This window comes from Ptychodera flava, chromosome 18 (genome assembly GCF_041260155.1).
Source record: "Ptychodera flava strain L36383 chromosome 18, AS_Pfla_20210202, whole genome shotgun sequence".
Taxonomy (NCBI): domain Eukaryota; kingdom Metazoa; phylum Hemichordata; class Enteropneusta; family Ptychoderidae; genus Ptychodera; species Ptychodera flava.
In genome coordinates, this window is record NC_091945.1 from 12874334 (window position 1) to 12891211 (window position 16878).

General features: G+C 39.6%; 1 protein-coding gene across 3 annotated transcripts; it reads right to left on the reverse strand.

Moving 5' to 3' along the window:
• Positions 1-480: 480 nt before the first annotated feature.
• LOC139116885 (tubulin beta-4 chain-like) lies at positions 481-15106 on the reverse strand. 3 transcript variants are annotated; one of them, XM_070679618.1, is made up of 4 exons: positions 14893-15082; positions 2229-2448; positions 1857-1972; positions 481-1615 (listed from the first exon to the last, which is right to left on the reverse strand). In XM_070679618.1, exons 1-4 carry the CDS (start codon positions 14947-14949, stop codon positions 668-670), a joined length of 1341 nt encoding a protein of 446 aa, XP_070535719.1. In that variant the 5' UTR covers positions 14950-15082; the 3' UTR covers positions 481-667. The 3 variants fall into 3 exon arrangements, with proteins under 3 accessions (XP_070535719.1, XP_070535718.1, XP_070535717.1); XM_070679617.1 differs by lacking the exon at positions 14893-15082 and adding an exon at positions 4970-5143; XM_070679616.1 differs by lacking the exons at positions 481-1615; positions 1857-1972; positions 2229-2448 and adding exons at positions 9905-11251; positions 11798-11913; positions 12426-12645 and having other exon boundaries at positions 14893-15106.
• Positions 15107-16878: the final 1772 nt, after the last annotated feature.

Genomic DNA, 16878 nt, shown 5'->3' on the forward strand with positions numbered 1-16878 from the left:
AGGCTTTGTTTATCTTGTAAACATCGGCTTTTTCCACTTCCGTGTTAAGTCATTTCACGAAAAAAGAAGACAACATTGCATGCTAAAACGTCGCGGGATGGGTAGTTATCAAGCAACAAAACATTCTCTGAAACTTTTGAGCGACATCATTATCATCATCATCATTATCATCATCATCATTGTCGTCATCGTCGCCACCACCATCATCATCATCCTCGTCGTCGTCGTCGTCATCGTCATCATCATCACCATCACCATCACCACCACCACCTCCACCACCACGACAACGGTTTCATTGATCATGGTTGTCGTACAGTGATGGCCAGATGTTGATAGTCAACATAATTGAAATGTCGGTAAATGTCGGTATGCTAGTAATTGAGAAATTGGGAAGAGGGGGAAGAGAGAAGTCTTTTCTATTGACAGAGTGTTGTAAAACTAAGTTTTTCAGGAGAAAAGAAAACAAAATGACACCATTCCTTGTGTCTGTCTGCACAAGTTTATTGGTCAAATAACATGTATATATTTTAAGTGATTATCTGAAAGGGTGTTTATGTAAGCAAAGCCAAGTCAAAAAATGAGAAGCGCTGTGTTGACTGAGAAGTCTCTACAAATGAGTCAGTCTGTTCGGTATCCTTTGACCTGATGTGCTAAATGATGTCGTATGTTAATCTTCCTCTTCAGCTTCCTCCTCCTCGTCAAATTCGCCCCCCTCGTCAACGGTTGCATCCTGGTATTGTTGGTATTCAGACACCAGGTCATTCATGTTGGATTCGGCCTCAGTGAATTCCATTTCATCCATACCTTCACCAGTGTACCAATGCAAGAAGGCCTTACGACGGAACATGGCGGTGAACTGCTCGGAGACACGCTTGAACAATTCTTGGATGGCGGTGCTGTTGCCGATGAAGCACACAGACATCTTTAGGCCGCGTGGTGGGATGTCGCAGACGGCGGTCTTGACGTTGTTGGGGATCCATTCGACGAAGTAGCTGCTGTTCTTGTTCTGAACGCTTAACATCTGTTCGTCAACTTCCTTCATGGACATACGACCGCGGAAGATGGCGGCGACAGTGAGGTAGCGACCGCGTCGTGGATCGCAGGCAGCCATCATATTTTTAGCATCGAACATCTGCATGGTCAGCTCAGGCACACTGACAGCGCGATACTGCTGGTTTCCCCTGCTTGTCAGAGGAGCGAACCCGGTAATGAAGAAGTGAAGACGTGGGAATGGTACCATGTTGACAGCAAGTTTACGGAGATCAGCATTCAGCTGGCCTGGGAAACGCAGGCAGGTAGTGACACCGCTCATTGTTGCAGATACAAGATGGTTCAAGTCGCCGTAGGTTGGGGTCGTCAGTTTTAAGGTACGGAAGCATATGTCGTACAGGGCTTCGTTGTCGATGCAGAAGGTTTCGTCTGTGTTCTCTACAAGCTGGTGTATCGACAAAGTGCAGTTGTAGGGTTCTACAACAGTGTCTGATACTTTGGGTGATGGTACAACGCTGAATGTGTTCATGATACGATCTGGATATTCTTCACGGATTTTGCTGATCAGAAGAGTACCCATACCCGAGCCAGTACCACCGCCAAGTGAATGTGCCAATTGGAACCCCTGTTCAAATGACACAAATAAAATGAATCATATTGATACTTATCATATTCCGCATTACTCGAAATTCCCGCCTTTTCATTGATTTCTGTCAATTTGAAACTCTTTGAGTCTGCCTGTCTGTCTGCACTGTCTTTCTGTCTGTCGATTCCACATCTATCTCTATCTTTTCTTTGCATCTTCACAGGATCAAAGTATATGAAAGGTCCAACATTTCAGAAATTATTTCACTGAGAAGCCTTACCTGTAAGCAATCACAACTTTCTGTTTCTTTGCGCACGACATCGAGAACAGAGTCTATCAGTTCAGCGCCCTCTGTGTAATGACCTTTTGCCCAGTTGTTACCAGCACCACTTTGACCTGATGAATAGAATGGGACGCGCTTTGTTATATTTAACGGCTATTTTGTCTCAAAGCTGAATATTCTGTGATAAATGTTAATGGTTTATAGAAGGTTTGTCAACAGCTTGTCAACTTAAAGCTGCTATACCATAAATTTGCTGATTGTAATTATGTCGTCATCGTGCAAATGCGAATCGAACGAGAGAGAGAGAGAGAGAGAGAGAAGAGAGAGAGAGAGAGAGAGAGAGAGAGAGAGAGAGAGAGAATTTCTTACCGAAGACGAAGTTGTCTGGTCTGAAGATCTGACCGAATGGTCCAGAGCGGACAGAGTCCATGGTACCTGGCTCCAAATCCATGAGAATGGCACGGGGAACGTATCTGCCGCCGGTGGCTTCATTGTAGTAAACGTTTATCCTTTCAAGCTGCAGATCTGAATCGCCGTTATAGCAACCGGTTGGGTCAATGCCGTGTTCATCTGATATGACTTCCCAAAACTGGAGTGGAAGAAGAAAAAATATAGTGCATCATTCTGTATTAGTCATGATGTTAATCATTTCGTCCTCAGCGATGAATTAAACACGTTTCAAGCAAGTTATGCCGCAATACGTTGACAGTTTGCTGCAGTTCCTAAATTTTCCATTGTTAAACTTTCGTTTCCGAAGTTGAAAACGATTTAATACTGGTACGTCATGATAGAACCTACACGGCGTTCGGTTGGTGTCGGAACGAACAGCCGTGATGTCCAGGGCGCCCGAGTAATGAACCGTCATAATTGATGTGATACGCTGTCTACATGTTTCTCATGACCGGTTCTCCCCGCTTTACTTATACATGCATGTACATTACACTTTTGAGGCTCTCAAAGGAACGTTATGTTGGTGCATGGATATACATAGGATCCATGGCTGGTACTAGCTACACCAAACGAGAAGCTATTGGGAGGAAGCGTAGGGGCGTTGGGGTGTTACCTGTTATATTGCGAGGTGTGCGGCCCCACAGGTAAAATTCCCATACCCCATGTTATAAATGAAATCCCGTTATTTCAGGACCTCATTTTAGATCTCTATGACTTTTGACCAAGGTCAAACGTTATTGTGTTGAAAGCCTGGTGGCGCGAAAAATCAGCGCATGCGCAGTCAGGTCACAAGCAAAGACTATGATTTGCTGAAAGCATTTATGGAAAAGCTAAAAATTTAGGTGATAAAATATTTTTGACATCAATTGAATTTGGAATCTTACCTACTTTTTGACCCTGGTTACGCTAAAATTTATGTCCCCATTTTAGACCACGAGTCGGAAACCCCACCCGATAGGGTGGCATGCACACTTTTTAGCAAACAATGGAACTGTACACTCCCTGGGGAAACGTCATAGCAAATCGCGTCAAACTTGCCATGATTTAATCGGGCAATCTCAGACAGCTAGTTGTCTGATCTTTAATGCAGGCGGGAGACACAATAGATCTCCCCTTGGAATTGCATGTCAGCTGCCAGCCAGTTTTCGTGTATAATAGTCCTTGCACGTTTGTTCGCCGCGACGATAATGCAGCAGATATCTTCATTTTAGTGAATGTTTTATGATTGTCTTTATGTCATCCAAAAGCAACGGAAAACACTCACAACTTACTGTTCAAATTTATGGCCATGTAATAGCAATGTGGTTTCGTCAAGAAATCATATAATAGTCCCTATCTAATCATAGACCCTCGAGAAACACGTTTTTCTCGAGGGTCTATGATCTAATCTACTATAGCGTAGGCCGAATCAAACAACTGGATGCCGTCGTGAATTTTATGGCAGGACTACGCATGAATTAACCGTACCCCGTATTTGTAGCGACAGCCACTAACTAAACATGGCATTGTGCTGACGAAGGACTCATGTTTGCGAACAAAACTCTTTCCTACATCATGACGGGGGAGTTAAACTGACTCAACTGACTCTATAAAATCGAGTGTAATAAATATGAAGACATTTAAATTCAAAGAGAGAGTTTTTTTCTGTAGCGCAGGGCATGCGCTACAGAATTAAATCCAAAAGCAACGGAAATCACGTGACACGTAAATTATGCATCATTTTGCCTAAGCGCACGTTTCATGCGCGTGCGATTTCAAAAATTTGCAATGCTGATAATATTCGATCTTCACATAGATTACATGAACACCGAATTTTTAGATAAATATTACCAAAGAGAATAGCATATGAGGATTTCGTGTGTGTGTGTATATATATTATATATATATATATATATATATATATATATATATATATATATATATATATAATTTTAACACGTAGACAGAGGAGGTATAGTAATATCTGATAATTCTCATAATGCTGACGTTTTATCCGTTTTTGCGACAAGATGGTGATAATTTTGATGCCTTGAAATGCTTGTATGTCTGTTAAAAAGTGTTCTAGATATTAATTCAGCATTGTGCATGTCGCCGCCACATCTTGGCCTCTGCTTTGCCGTCGAGACACGGCATCATGTCATCTGAATTGAAATTAAACGAGATACACATGCGCAGACCCGTATACGTGGGACTTATTTCTGCCGAAAGCAATTATTCAAAGCCGTTCAAGGACGGACGAGAAGGGAAAAAGATGCGATAGAGCTGCCTCTTTCACCAGTTGTCATGGCAACGTGATGAGTAAGGATGAATCATCCGATTTTTCATGAATGCACTGCCGGCGTGATTTGAATATTAAAAGATGACGCCATCGAACGGAATGCTAATTCTACTCTGTTCTCAGACAAAAGTGCAATTAGCATAAAAAGTCGTCGACAGGGCGTGATATAATGCGGACATCTAACAATGTACCGTTAAATTTGAGCAATTGTGAATTCCTGAAATTGAACAAACTGATTTCACTGCTCCTAGAATACAAGATACACAGCATATTTTGCCATCTCTGAAACATCATCGAATCATCGTCTAGATTCGAAAACTGAATGAAAAGTAATGGAAATAAATTGACGAAAAAGGGAGAAATATACGAAGCGAGGGCCTACCTTAGCACCGATTTGGTTTCCACACTGCCCGGCTTGCAAGTGCACGATTTCTCGCATCTTGAATTTTTTTTGCAGGCTTCCTTGCAGCGGCACTTTACAGCGTAGACAAAAATAGCTTGTGCGACACTGAGAGAAATCCCTGCAATATCATTACCCAGGTGGCCCTTCTCCTTAGCTCTAGCAATATCACTCCGCCAATAGCACTTTTTTCCCTCACACTGCTTGTTAATCATGAACCCATGAATGAATTAGATGATGTCACTGACTACATCAACGAAGGCTTCACGACTGCCCTTTCACTTGTAACCCGTTCTATCAGATTAACGTTTTAACTTTGACTATGCAGCAAAAATGGCTAACTATTAGTCTATATATACATATATATATATATATATATATATATATATATATATATATATATATATATATTAGTCTATATATATATCATAACATGTCATTTTTATATATATATATCATAACATGTCATTATATATATATATCATTATATATCATATCATAATTTAATATATATTGTATACGATGAAAATTGATTTATCGTTGCCAAATTCATACACAAGCACCTTCATTCACATGCAAACCGCTAGAGGGCAAGGGTGTTCCCTTACTGCAACAAAACATTGCTCGATGCGATGTTGTACAGTGCTTCAGAGTGAGTTCGAGGTAAATCAACGATTATGAACTTGTTTTGTTAGAGAGAGACACACACAGAGAGATAGAGAGAGAGAGAGACAGACAGACAGACAGACAGAGACATACATACAGACAGGCAAATAATTGTGTCAGTGTATCTGAAAGCAATCGTTTTTCAGATTGATATTTTATTGTACATATATCATTTTAATACCCAAGACTGTCATTAAATATTTTATGAGAATGACTGTTACTCGTACCAAAAATACACCTAAAACAGCAAAGACAATTTGTAAAGAAATATGTTGAGAACTGACGGCCTGCAGCTGGTTGAATCTGTGGTGAAAGTATCCAAATTTCATCAATACGAGAAATGTAAAATCTTCTGTATTGAGCATTCGGATTTGTTTCAAAAACCTCTCGTATTCTTATTACTCTCCACGCGAAAATGGAAAGTTCAGAGTTGTGAACGCACTTCTTTTACCAGAAAGAGAATTGCCATCCATAGAGACGATCGATTGACTCGCCATTAATGTCCATCCACAGCATAGCTTCCGAGAAAAGCCATCTTATCCCGACGGAAACACCGGTATGCATAATTCGTTTGAATATCTGCCTGTAAAACCATTCGCAGATGAAAACAAGTGCGCTAAAAGCATGACACGTCGTAAGCCTTCGCCCTCCGGGCTTTGGCCGATCAGACCGATAAAATTTGAAAGGCCACATTTTGTTGCTATGGTGAAGTGTGCTCAGTCACCAACAGCAGCTTCACACGAGGACAGCTTTATCAGTAAAGGCTATATATTGCTGTCTGCGTCGTATGGATAAAGAGTGGTATTATGTATCCACTATATCGATATGATTGACTAATTGCACTTTTTTACATTGATGGCAAAATGCAGAATGTACTTCATATCTTTCAGGAATTCAATTTAGTACATGTTATTTAATCACAGACAAATCACGTGACCTAGATAAAACCCAATTAGACTTTTAGGGACCGAGCACATTAACGGCAGGGGGAGGCCGGAAGAGAAAATTGGGGGGGGGGGGGCACGAAAAAAATGAGTGTCCTTGGGGTGGGCCATGAAAATTCCAGGGAAGGTAAGGGGTGGGCCACCAAAATTTTTACCACCATGACAGACAGAGAATATTTTTCAGCATTTTGTTCGTTGTTGAAGCTGGAGTTCCTTGTTAAACTTCTTGTAGCATAATGAAATACCAAGTCTTAAACCTCACAATGCAGTTGTTATGTGTAAAATGAGCAATATTATATTGAAAATTGACTTCATTTGTCAACAATAATAATGGTTGGTAATGATACAGAGGCTAGGTTGAAACTGGTTATTTCATCATGCTATAGGAAGAACTATATACGTAGTGAACACACAGGAAAAAAATACTGAAAAAAGGAGAAAAAAATGGCATTAATGGGTCTTTTATAAGGAAGGACTATTCCAATGGCAGACTGTCATTACAGTGGAGTAACATTGAATATCTTAGGTAGTCATAGAAAGGCAGACACTGGGTTGTGGAAAGTGCATCACAATGGTCATGTTATACATTTTTCCCAACATCTGAAAACATCATACAGATACTCAGTTGAAGTAAAGCATGTAACATACCGGTATATGAAATGCTAAACATGCATGTAATCTTTCTTTTTGGGAAGGGGGGCCACAGAAATTTTGTTGCCGGTGATGGGGGGGGGGCCACTAAATTTTTTGCTGGTGTTAGGGGGGGGCTGTAAAAATATATGCACCACATATTTTCTCTTCCAGCCAGCTCCCCTGCCGTTAATTGTGCTCGTTCCCTTATTGAACGAGAGCAGGTCTCATCTGTCACTGGGATTCATCAATTTACCCTATAAATATTTGTAAGTAAAATTCGTCTCTGTTCGCTTGCTCCTCCTATCAGAACAGTAGCCGGACCTCTCCAACTCTTTTGGTAGAGAAGACGTCGGATAAATGTCAAAAAAGGTTATCTATTCAAATTCGCCATCAACTTTTTATAACCACACATTCGCTTTTTCGAAACGCGCCAATCGTTCCTTTTGTGTCCCATACATTGTCTATGATCGACCCATACTTCTCATTACCAGCCAACAATATCAGCAGCTATGACGTATGTACAGTCTTGGAACAATTCTGGACACAATTTGGGATACACCTATCACAGATAAACTAAAATACATGTTTTCTGAGCCTGTTAGGCAGTTTGCAAAATTTACTGAAAAAGCATTTTTAGACGAAAAGAAGTTTTGTATATGTAATGCCCTTACGTTCATTTCGAGCTTACTCACGAATTTTGTATATTTTATGCTTCTTTGACACCGCAACTTTTTGTACCGTATAAAAGTTAATTGAATAGTGATTTCTAGGCCGTTTTGGCTATAGGCAACTCATAGAGTTGCAAGTCACAATAATAAACAATTACTACTACCAGCGTTTGTTATGTTGTACTCTCCGAAGGAACGTTTTCGTGCTTTAGTGAAAATCTAGCTATATTTTATTCTTAAATGGAGTGTGCTGACCTGGTTTATTATTCAGATCATTTGATTGCCGACTGAGCATATCTCTTCCCCGTCCCATTGACCAAAACATGATATAGTTACCCAAGACGAACCTTTCACACGTCTGGAGCAACATCGCTTTATCTTTTATTATAATTGCGCAATCGCTGTGCTCCTCTGCCAGTGAGCGGACAAAGCACATAGCACATTATTATATTTACGGCAATTTGCGATTATTATTCGATCTTTTCAATCTGAGTTCAAGCTGTCTTACAAATCTTTTCTGCATCCTAAGCGTACGTTAAGAGCTTCAAGCAATAAATTCTTAATCAACCACGTTAAGGCGACTCTTCCCAGCTAAGACGTAATGTACTGTCTTCATTTCTGACGGTTTACTAATTAAATCATAATTATCTATGATTTTATGACATGAGAGAGACAGAGAGAATGAGAGAGAGAGAGAGAGAGAGAGAGAGAGAGAGAGAGAGAGAGAGAGAGAGAGAGAGAGAGAGAGAGAGAGAGAGAGAGAGAATAGTAGAATTTTCAAAAGAACCTCATTTTTCGTTATTTATATTTAATAAAAATTTCATGCGATCGATATCAAAAACTTTACGAGCTACAATAATCGGAAAATTAATTAGGCTTTTGTTCATGAATTTAAAATCGCTTATAACGTTGTGTTTAAAACGAATTCAATCAACTTGTTGCACTTCATAATACATATTCATGAACTCTTTGTTGAGAGGAAGCGAGACAGCACACCTTACTACTTTTCATGACAGTTTCTTTCTCAGCACGTGTCATGTGGTAGACTATAATGTCACAAAACGCAGACATTAACGAAAGTGACACATGGAATCAGCAGTGTCGTCAAGACACGGACGGTTATTATATAACTGAGTATATTCCTTATGAAGAGAAAATCTTTTGGCTGCGAAAAGCCTGGTGTTGAACACATAAACTAATTGACTCATAATAAATAAACACAGGAATATTGGAAATTTAGGATAATCGTCGATAGCCTAATAATTAAGGGAAGGGTTTCCCGATTGCTCGACCAATATACTAGCACTGATGCATTACTGATCGGAAGAAGTTGAAGACCGTAATCTGCAAATATCTACACCAGTGTGGAATCATAATATTGTAATGAATGGTCCGATGGTCGCCTGTTTTGCATGTAATCAACGAAATAGACTGGTAAATGTCGCGTTATACTATGCAAATAAGTACACTAGGCACTGCAGCTCTGGAAAAGCTTCATTTTCTGACGTCTTAGGGCCATGAGGAATTTTTGCAAGGTCATGGTTATTTTTGTTGATGTGTTTTTAGTGTAGGGGTAAGTGTTCTGAATACAGCATCAATTCACAAAAGACGAATGTACACGGAAACCCGTTCGTTTAATCTTTTTCTCATTTTCATTTTATTCCTCAGTCTCGTAATTTTAAGCTCCACTGGCTGTAACATTTGATCTACTTTCAAGTATTTTTCTTCTGTCTGCAAAACAGAGTTTGTTGTTGTTGTTGTTTTCTTAAGATCTTTTTTCATCATGTTGAAATGCTTGTCGACACAACATGTATCGCTGACAACTGAATTTCAGGTCCCGACTGGAATTCGTCTGTCAACAATATTATCCATGTTGTACACAAGGCGTTGTGTTTTTCGAGGCTATGATGTATTACAACGAGCCACGGAAGAAGTATAGAAGAAGTACATTCCTACTGCTATTGTGGCGTTTGATATTCTGATAGTGTGAAAGACAAATACATACGTTATTGTGCTGTATTTGTATAGCTTTATTTTACTATAAGATTGTTACAACAGATAAGAACTATGTATAACCACATACAAGACAGCAAATTAAAAAAACGTACAAAAAGTGCAAATCTGTAAGTCGTCTTAAGTGTCAGAAATGTTTCTTAGTTCTGCACATGGAAAATCCGGCAGAATCGTGTATCGTGTTCGCTCTCTCGATTATTGTCACTGATGTGTGAAGAGTTCAGGAAATCGATAAAAGTCGACCATACATTACAGGTTAACAAGAGATTCTCGGGTGTCTTTCTACGGAAAATTGACGTCACAACTTCAAGAAGCTCGGAGAAGAGACGGAGCAATGTCTGCAGTGTAAATTGGAGAAATTGTAGACCTGTTTTCATGGAAACCGCAACTTAAGCCTCCTCATCCGGGTCTCCTTCGTCTTCATCAAATTCACCTTCCTCGTCTGCAGTGGCATCCTGGTATTGTTGGTATTCAGACACCAGATCATTCATGTTGGACTCGGCCTCGGTGAATTCCATTTCATCCATACCTTCACCAGTGTACCAATGCAAGAAAGCCTTACGACGGAACATGGCGGTGAACTGCTCGGAGACACGCTTGAACAATTCTTGGATGGCGGTGCTGTTGCCGATGAAGCACACAGACATTTTCAGACCGCGTGGTGGGATGTCGCAGACGGCGGTCTTGACGTTGTTGGGGATCCATTCGACGAAGTAGCTGCTGTTCTTGTTCTGGACGTTCAACATCTGCTCGTCAACTTCCTTCATGGACATACGACCACGGAAAATGGCGGCGACAGTGAGGTAACGGCCGTGGCGAGGATCGCAGGCAGCCATCATGTTCTTGGCGTCAAACATCTGTTGGGTCAGCTCTGGTACAGTCAGGGCACGGTATTGCTGGCTACCACGGCTGGTAAGTGGGGCAAAGCCAGGCATGAAGAAGTGAAGACGTGGGAATGGTACCATGTTGACAGCCAGTTTGCGTAGATCAGCATTCAATTGACCTGGGAATCGCAGGCAGGTGGTGACACCGCTCATTGTGGCAGATACGAGATGGTTCAAGTCACCATAGGTTGGGGTTGTCAATTTCAGGGTACGGAAGCAGATATCGTAGAGAGCTTCATTGTCGATGCAGAAGGTTTCGTCTGTGTTTTCTACCAACTGATGCACGGAAAGAGTACAATTGTAGGGTTCGACAACAGTGTCTGATACTTTGGGTGATGGTACAACGCTGATCGTGTTCATGATACGATCTGGATATTCTTCACGGATTTTGCTGATCAGAAGAGTACCCATACCTGAGCCAGTACCACCGCCAAGGGAATGTGTGAGCTGGAAGCCCTACAATAGCAATGGAACGAGTTCGTGTTTTAGTATGTAGTGGTATATTAAACATGTACTTTTGTTTCTTTGTCGGTATTATTTTGTAAATTTGTAAATTTTTACCAAGATGGACATACTTCGTTAAAATCGATGCAAGACATGTGATAGGAGACATACTGCGTTGTTTGAGAAATACATGATTGACCCATAAAGATATTTGTTTGTCGTCGTTGGATTTTTGAAAAAACATAGCAGCCATCCAGATAAAAAAAAACAAACAGAAAAACATAAGCTCATTTTTATTTGGTTTCTTTCTGAATAATAATTCCATTTGTACTAGAGTTAACACCATGTTTGTTTTCTTCATTTTCTCTGAAAACCTACCAGCACGCGGACTCATACAGAATTTTATTTAGGGCACCTTACTCGAATTACCGTGAACAACAAGTAAATGAAAGCTGGCTTGTTCAAGACAACCGTGGAATTATGCAATTTTAAAAATTGTAAAAGATTATAAATAAATGTTTTTACAGCTTATTCAGGATATTTTCATAGTGTAAGTACCTGAAGACAGTCGCAGCTTTCGGCTTCCTTTCGAACGACATCGAGAACAGAGTCTATCAGTTCAGCGCCCTCTGTGTAGTGACCTTTTGCCCAATTGTTACCAGCACCACTCTGACCTATAAAGACATAGGGAGAAATAGACCGGTTTGCTTTTAAATCGATTTTCTGGTAGTCATAACGACGGCCATATTGAAATCAGTGGTGATGTTAAGATGGTGATGGTGTTTATTTTGATAATGATAGCGATGGTGTTGACAACGACGATGTAGACGACAATTATATCATCATTATAATCATCATCATCATCATCATCATCATCATCATCATCATCATCATAACAAACATCATCATCATCATCATCATCATCATCATCATCATTATCATCGAGATCAGAAAACAACAAGATGACAAATACGACGATGATGGTGGTGGTAGCGGTGATGATGATGATAATGATGATGATGATGATGATGTTGTTGTTGATGATGATGATGATGATGATGATGATGATGATGATGATGATGGTGGTGGTGGTGGTGGTGGTGATGGTGGTGGTGATGGTGATAATTATGCTAATGCTGGTAATTATATGTGTTTCATGTAAAAAATGCTACCAGTTCAGACTTACCGAAGACGAAGTTGTCTGGCCTGAAGATCTGACCGAATGGTCCAGAGCGGACAGAGTCCATGGTGCCGGGCTCCAAATCCATGAGAATGGCACGGGGAACGTATCTGCCGCCGGTGGCTTCATTGTAGTAAACGTTTATCCTTTCTAGCTGCAGATCTGAATCGCCGTGATAGGCACCGGTTGGGTCAATACCGTGTTCATCTGATATGACTTCCCAGAACTAAAAAATAAAAGTGAATCAATATGTCTGGATCAGCAATGGATATTTTCCCGGTATTCTTCAGCAATGAACTCAATGGCACCAACAATTATGTTCCTTCACTACTTCGAAAAGATATATTTTCATTCTGTTAACACAAACTCAGTTAAATGATATATATAATATATATATATATATATATATATATATATATTATATATATATATATATATATATATATATATATATATATATATATATATATAAACAATTTGTCGAATGTCGCTTTGAGCCTCAGACCTGTCTTAATCTAGTTCAGGGTAAACATGGGTTTGCCTGACAGCGGACATTAATGACCCCGTCAAGAAACTTTGCTGTTCGGGAATTTTATAATACTTTATATTCGGAGTGACTGTTGTTTTCTCGAACAAGAAATGGACATCAGATTTACGATGTTATGAATAAGTTTCTAACATCTACCAAAACTGTTAAAAAATTTGTCTCCACCCCACCCTAAAAGCGTATATATAGTACCCTTTGCTTATGTAGCTTGCAGCTGACATATACGGATAAGAGCATAATATGGCATAAAACAAGAGCTACAGACGTGAGAAACGAAAACGATTTGAATTCAGAAAGTTAGCTGCTGGTAGACACGCCTGCCAGACAGATATTATTTTGTATGCTGTCACCGAACACCTCCGCCGAGGTCAAACAAAGGTCACGCATGTGAATGTACTGCCAGTCGCATGGTGTAAGATGTTGAGTCATCGACGTTTACCAACGGCGAAAAGCAATATTATCAAGCGGTGTGGAATATTGAAATACGGCAGACGGTATCTCATGCTATGCATACATACATTTTAATGAAGTCATTTCATCCCTTAGCTGCGCCTCAATACAAGTATCGCACCTTCCACTCGAGAAAGAAACCAAGCAAATCGTGTTCTCTACCCATTTTCGATTTTCGTAATGACCGATTTTCGTCAAACTGATCCCGACTGCTCCGACGGAAATCGATATTAAATTAATATCATATTCAACCATGAATACAACTGACAAATTTTTTAGGTGTTTTTTTTTCAAAATACACCCTAGCAAGGGCCCATAGTTTAATTAGTTCTGACATAATAACAAGACAGCTGAAATTTCTGATCATTACATCGGTGATAATTATAATTATTAATTCTCCCCTGTAGTAACGTGATTGGTTCATGCAACATGCCTCAGTAATGCTCTAATGCGTGTCTGATTTCATGACTTATTGATATTGACTGTCACTGATATTTTATTTATGCAATAGTCGTATAAAGTGGTGACGACTTTAATGGTTACAAGGTCGAATTATCTTTTTCACAATAAAGAAATTTCTATGTTCTTGAAATTCCGCACACACGCTGAGACAATATAGAGTATTATTTGCAGGATACGCTAACGTGGAAATTACTAGAAAAGAGGCTATTTGTAACTACGTTCATAATCATTCGGTTGATTGCTTCGCAAACCAATGCAACACAAACAAAGGGCGCGACGATCATCTCACAAGACTCTCTCTCTCTCTCTCTCTCTCTCTTCTCTCTCTCTCTCTCTCTCTCTCTCTCTCTCTCTCTCTCTCTCTCTCTCTCTCTCTCTCTCTCTCTCGTATTCTTCCTAGTGTCTTTTATTCTAGCACCCTCGAAGATGTCCGTATGATCTAGTTTTTTTTGCTATTACATTTGCTTTTTATTACTCTCTCCAATTGTTTTTGAGCTCACACGATGCCCCTTTCAAGTCGTATTGAACCGTCGGCTATTATAGCTCTGTTGAAATGCAAATCCGAAAAACCTTGACAACAACCACACCCAGATACAAAAGAGACAGCAGGTGAGATCTCCATCACCGTCACCAAGGGAGACGGGATAGCTAAATAAGAAGAGTATGACTCACAAGGCTAATAAATGAATATTTGAATATTAAAAGAACCCTGCATACATATTATCTGTAGTAGTGTCTGTGTAAGCTGCATCTTCGGTATGCAATGAGCACACATCGTATATCTGGGGCGTCAGTAGGGAGATTTGTTTCACACATATACCTCGCATTGACCCCAAAAGTACGATGATCCCGTAGGAATGTCAATATTAGGTAACAACTCAACTGATATCTTGTGCCGAACCATTCCCCTCAGTACACTGTCTTCCCGAATTAATGCACCAGAGGATCTCTCCTCTTGGCGAAAGAAGGCAGAAATTTTCTCAGAAAAATTTCGTAAATTAAGGATTGTCTCACCTTGGCACCGATCTGGTTTCCACACTGTCCTGCTTGTAAGTGCACGATTTCACGCATTTTCACGAGCAATTACGGTTTGCGGCAAAATTTCCACCAAAAAATGCAACGTCAACAAGACAAGCTACTGTGCTTGCAGACACTCCATGCTAACCGAGGCGACGGCTAGAGATTTCGATACTCCTGCGACCGAACACACATTTATCAGTCTGAAAACCGCTACTGTATCCTTCCGCGACCTAATTATCATTAGTCGTGTGCGTCGAATAGACTGTCGGCATCTCTGTGCCTTGTAACATGATGAAATGGTGAAACAAATTCACTTGGGATTGGTCGGTATAAGTATTCTAACTATATAGTGGAAACATATTATATTCCACACTGTCTGAATTAAGACAGGATGATATAATATTCTCATACCTGACATCTTTTAGTAGCACGGATAATGTTTACACATGTAGAGGGGTGATTTACGTTATTTTCCTCTGTTACCATGGTGACCTGATATTCATCCGCCAAAGTGAAGTTCACTATGTATAGTATGGGAAAAAGAAAATTTATTACAAATGCTGACACTTCGATCCAATGTGTAAAATATGATTTCATAATTGCCTCTGAAACGTATTAGTTGAAGCGCGAGAGTGCATTGACCGATCTTTGCGTGTGTAAAATACTGACTGTATGTCACTACGTATCCATAGCCATTCGTTTCAGTGTCAATAATTTATCTAACTAAATTTCAAGGCATTTTAAGTATCGTTTGATTACTATTTTTTATCAATGTACTGTAAGTTGTACATGCACATTTTTCTCTTTGAATCCGAGCTTTATGCTAGAGAAATCATCATCATCATCTGCATATGTAAATGTTAATTGGTCAGGCGACACTCTGCGCATGTTTGGTTTCTGTAGATATCAAGTTATGTCTAGCCTGGAGTCATCGTTTTTCTCTGTGTGTTTCTGTTCTATTGTGATACTCCGGATTTTAATTTCCGTTGCAGTATTAACCGTGTCATGTGAGACGGTGATTTCTGTGACTTTTTGACATTTCATTCACATGATTTGAATGCACAGACATTCTTACTCTTAAGATTTTTAATTTTTTTACCCTTTGAGCGCCAGTCTATTTTTGCCACCTTTATAAAATATACCACAGTCAATTTTGTTTCTGATTTTTCCAAAATTTTGATAAAAAACTGTAGACGATAAAATGTGATATCCATTTGGTCCAAAATTATGAAAAAACTTACAGAAACGTTCACAAAAATTGGTAACATATTGCATTAAAATTTTGGTGGGAAAAATTACAGCAGCCAAAAGGTTAAACTGACAATCCCAAACACGCTCCAAACGACTCGATATCGATTAATCACGGAGAAATCAAATTACATGCATAGAAAAAAAATCACCCAGATCCGCTACGATATATTGTGCCCTTTTATAACATGAGTGTAATGTACGGAAATCAGACGATAATTTACATCTTTAATAGAATTTACAAAATCATTAAAGAAATTGGAGGTGGGATTAAATGGCCACTGTGAAGATGAAATATGGTTTAACGTAACAATGTAACCTTTTGTGATAGCTGATCCTTCTATTTTTCTCTTTACCTCCTAATCTTTAAAGTGCAATTTCCTCTTGTAATTTTTGTGTTACTGTATGGTTTGTATTTCATCATTTCAGATGGCACCGCCTCCCTAATAATTTGAAAAGCTACGTTGTATCTGCTATATCGACTGACCTTGACACTATTTAAGCATTTATTTCAAATTGAACCGCACCGATTCAACAGCATCATCACTTTCCATTTTCACGTTCATTGTTTACGACATCAAAATTGATGCTTTGTGTATTTGAATGGGGCTCTTAGTGCACATGTTTGTCCCCTGCAGCACTTACCTAATTTAAATAATTTATCATCCTGTAAATTAGCACCTCGCCCTCTATAATTTACTTTCCTACTGTTGCCTTCTGTATCAGCCTCAA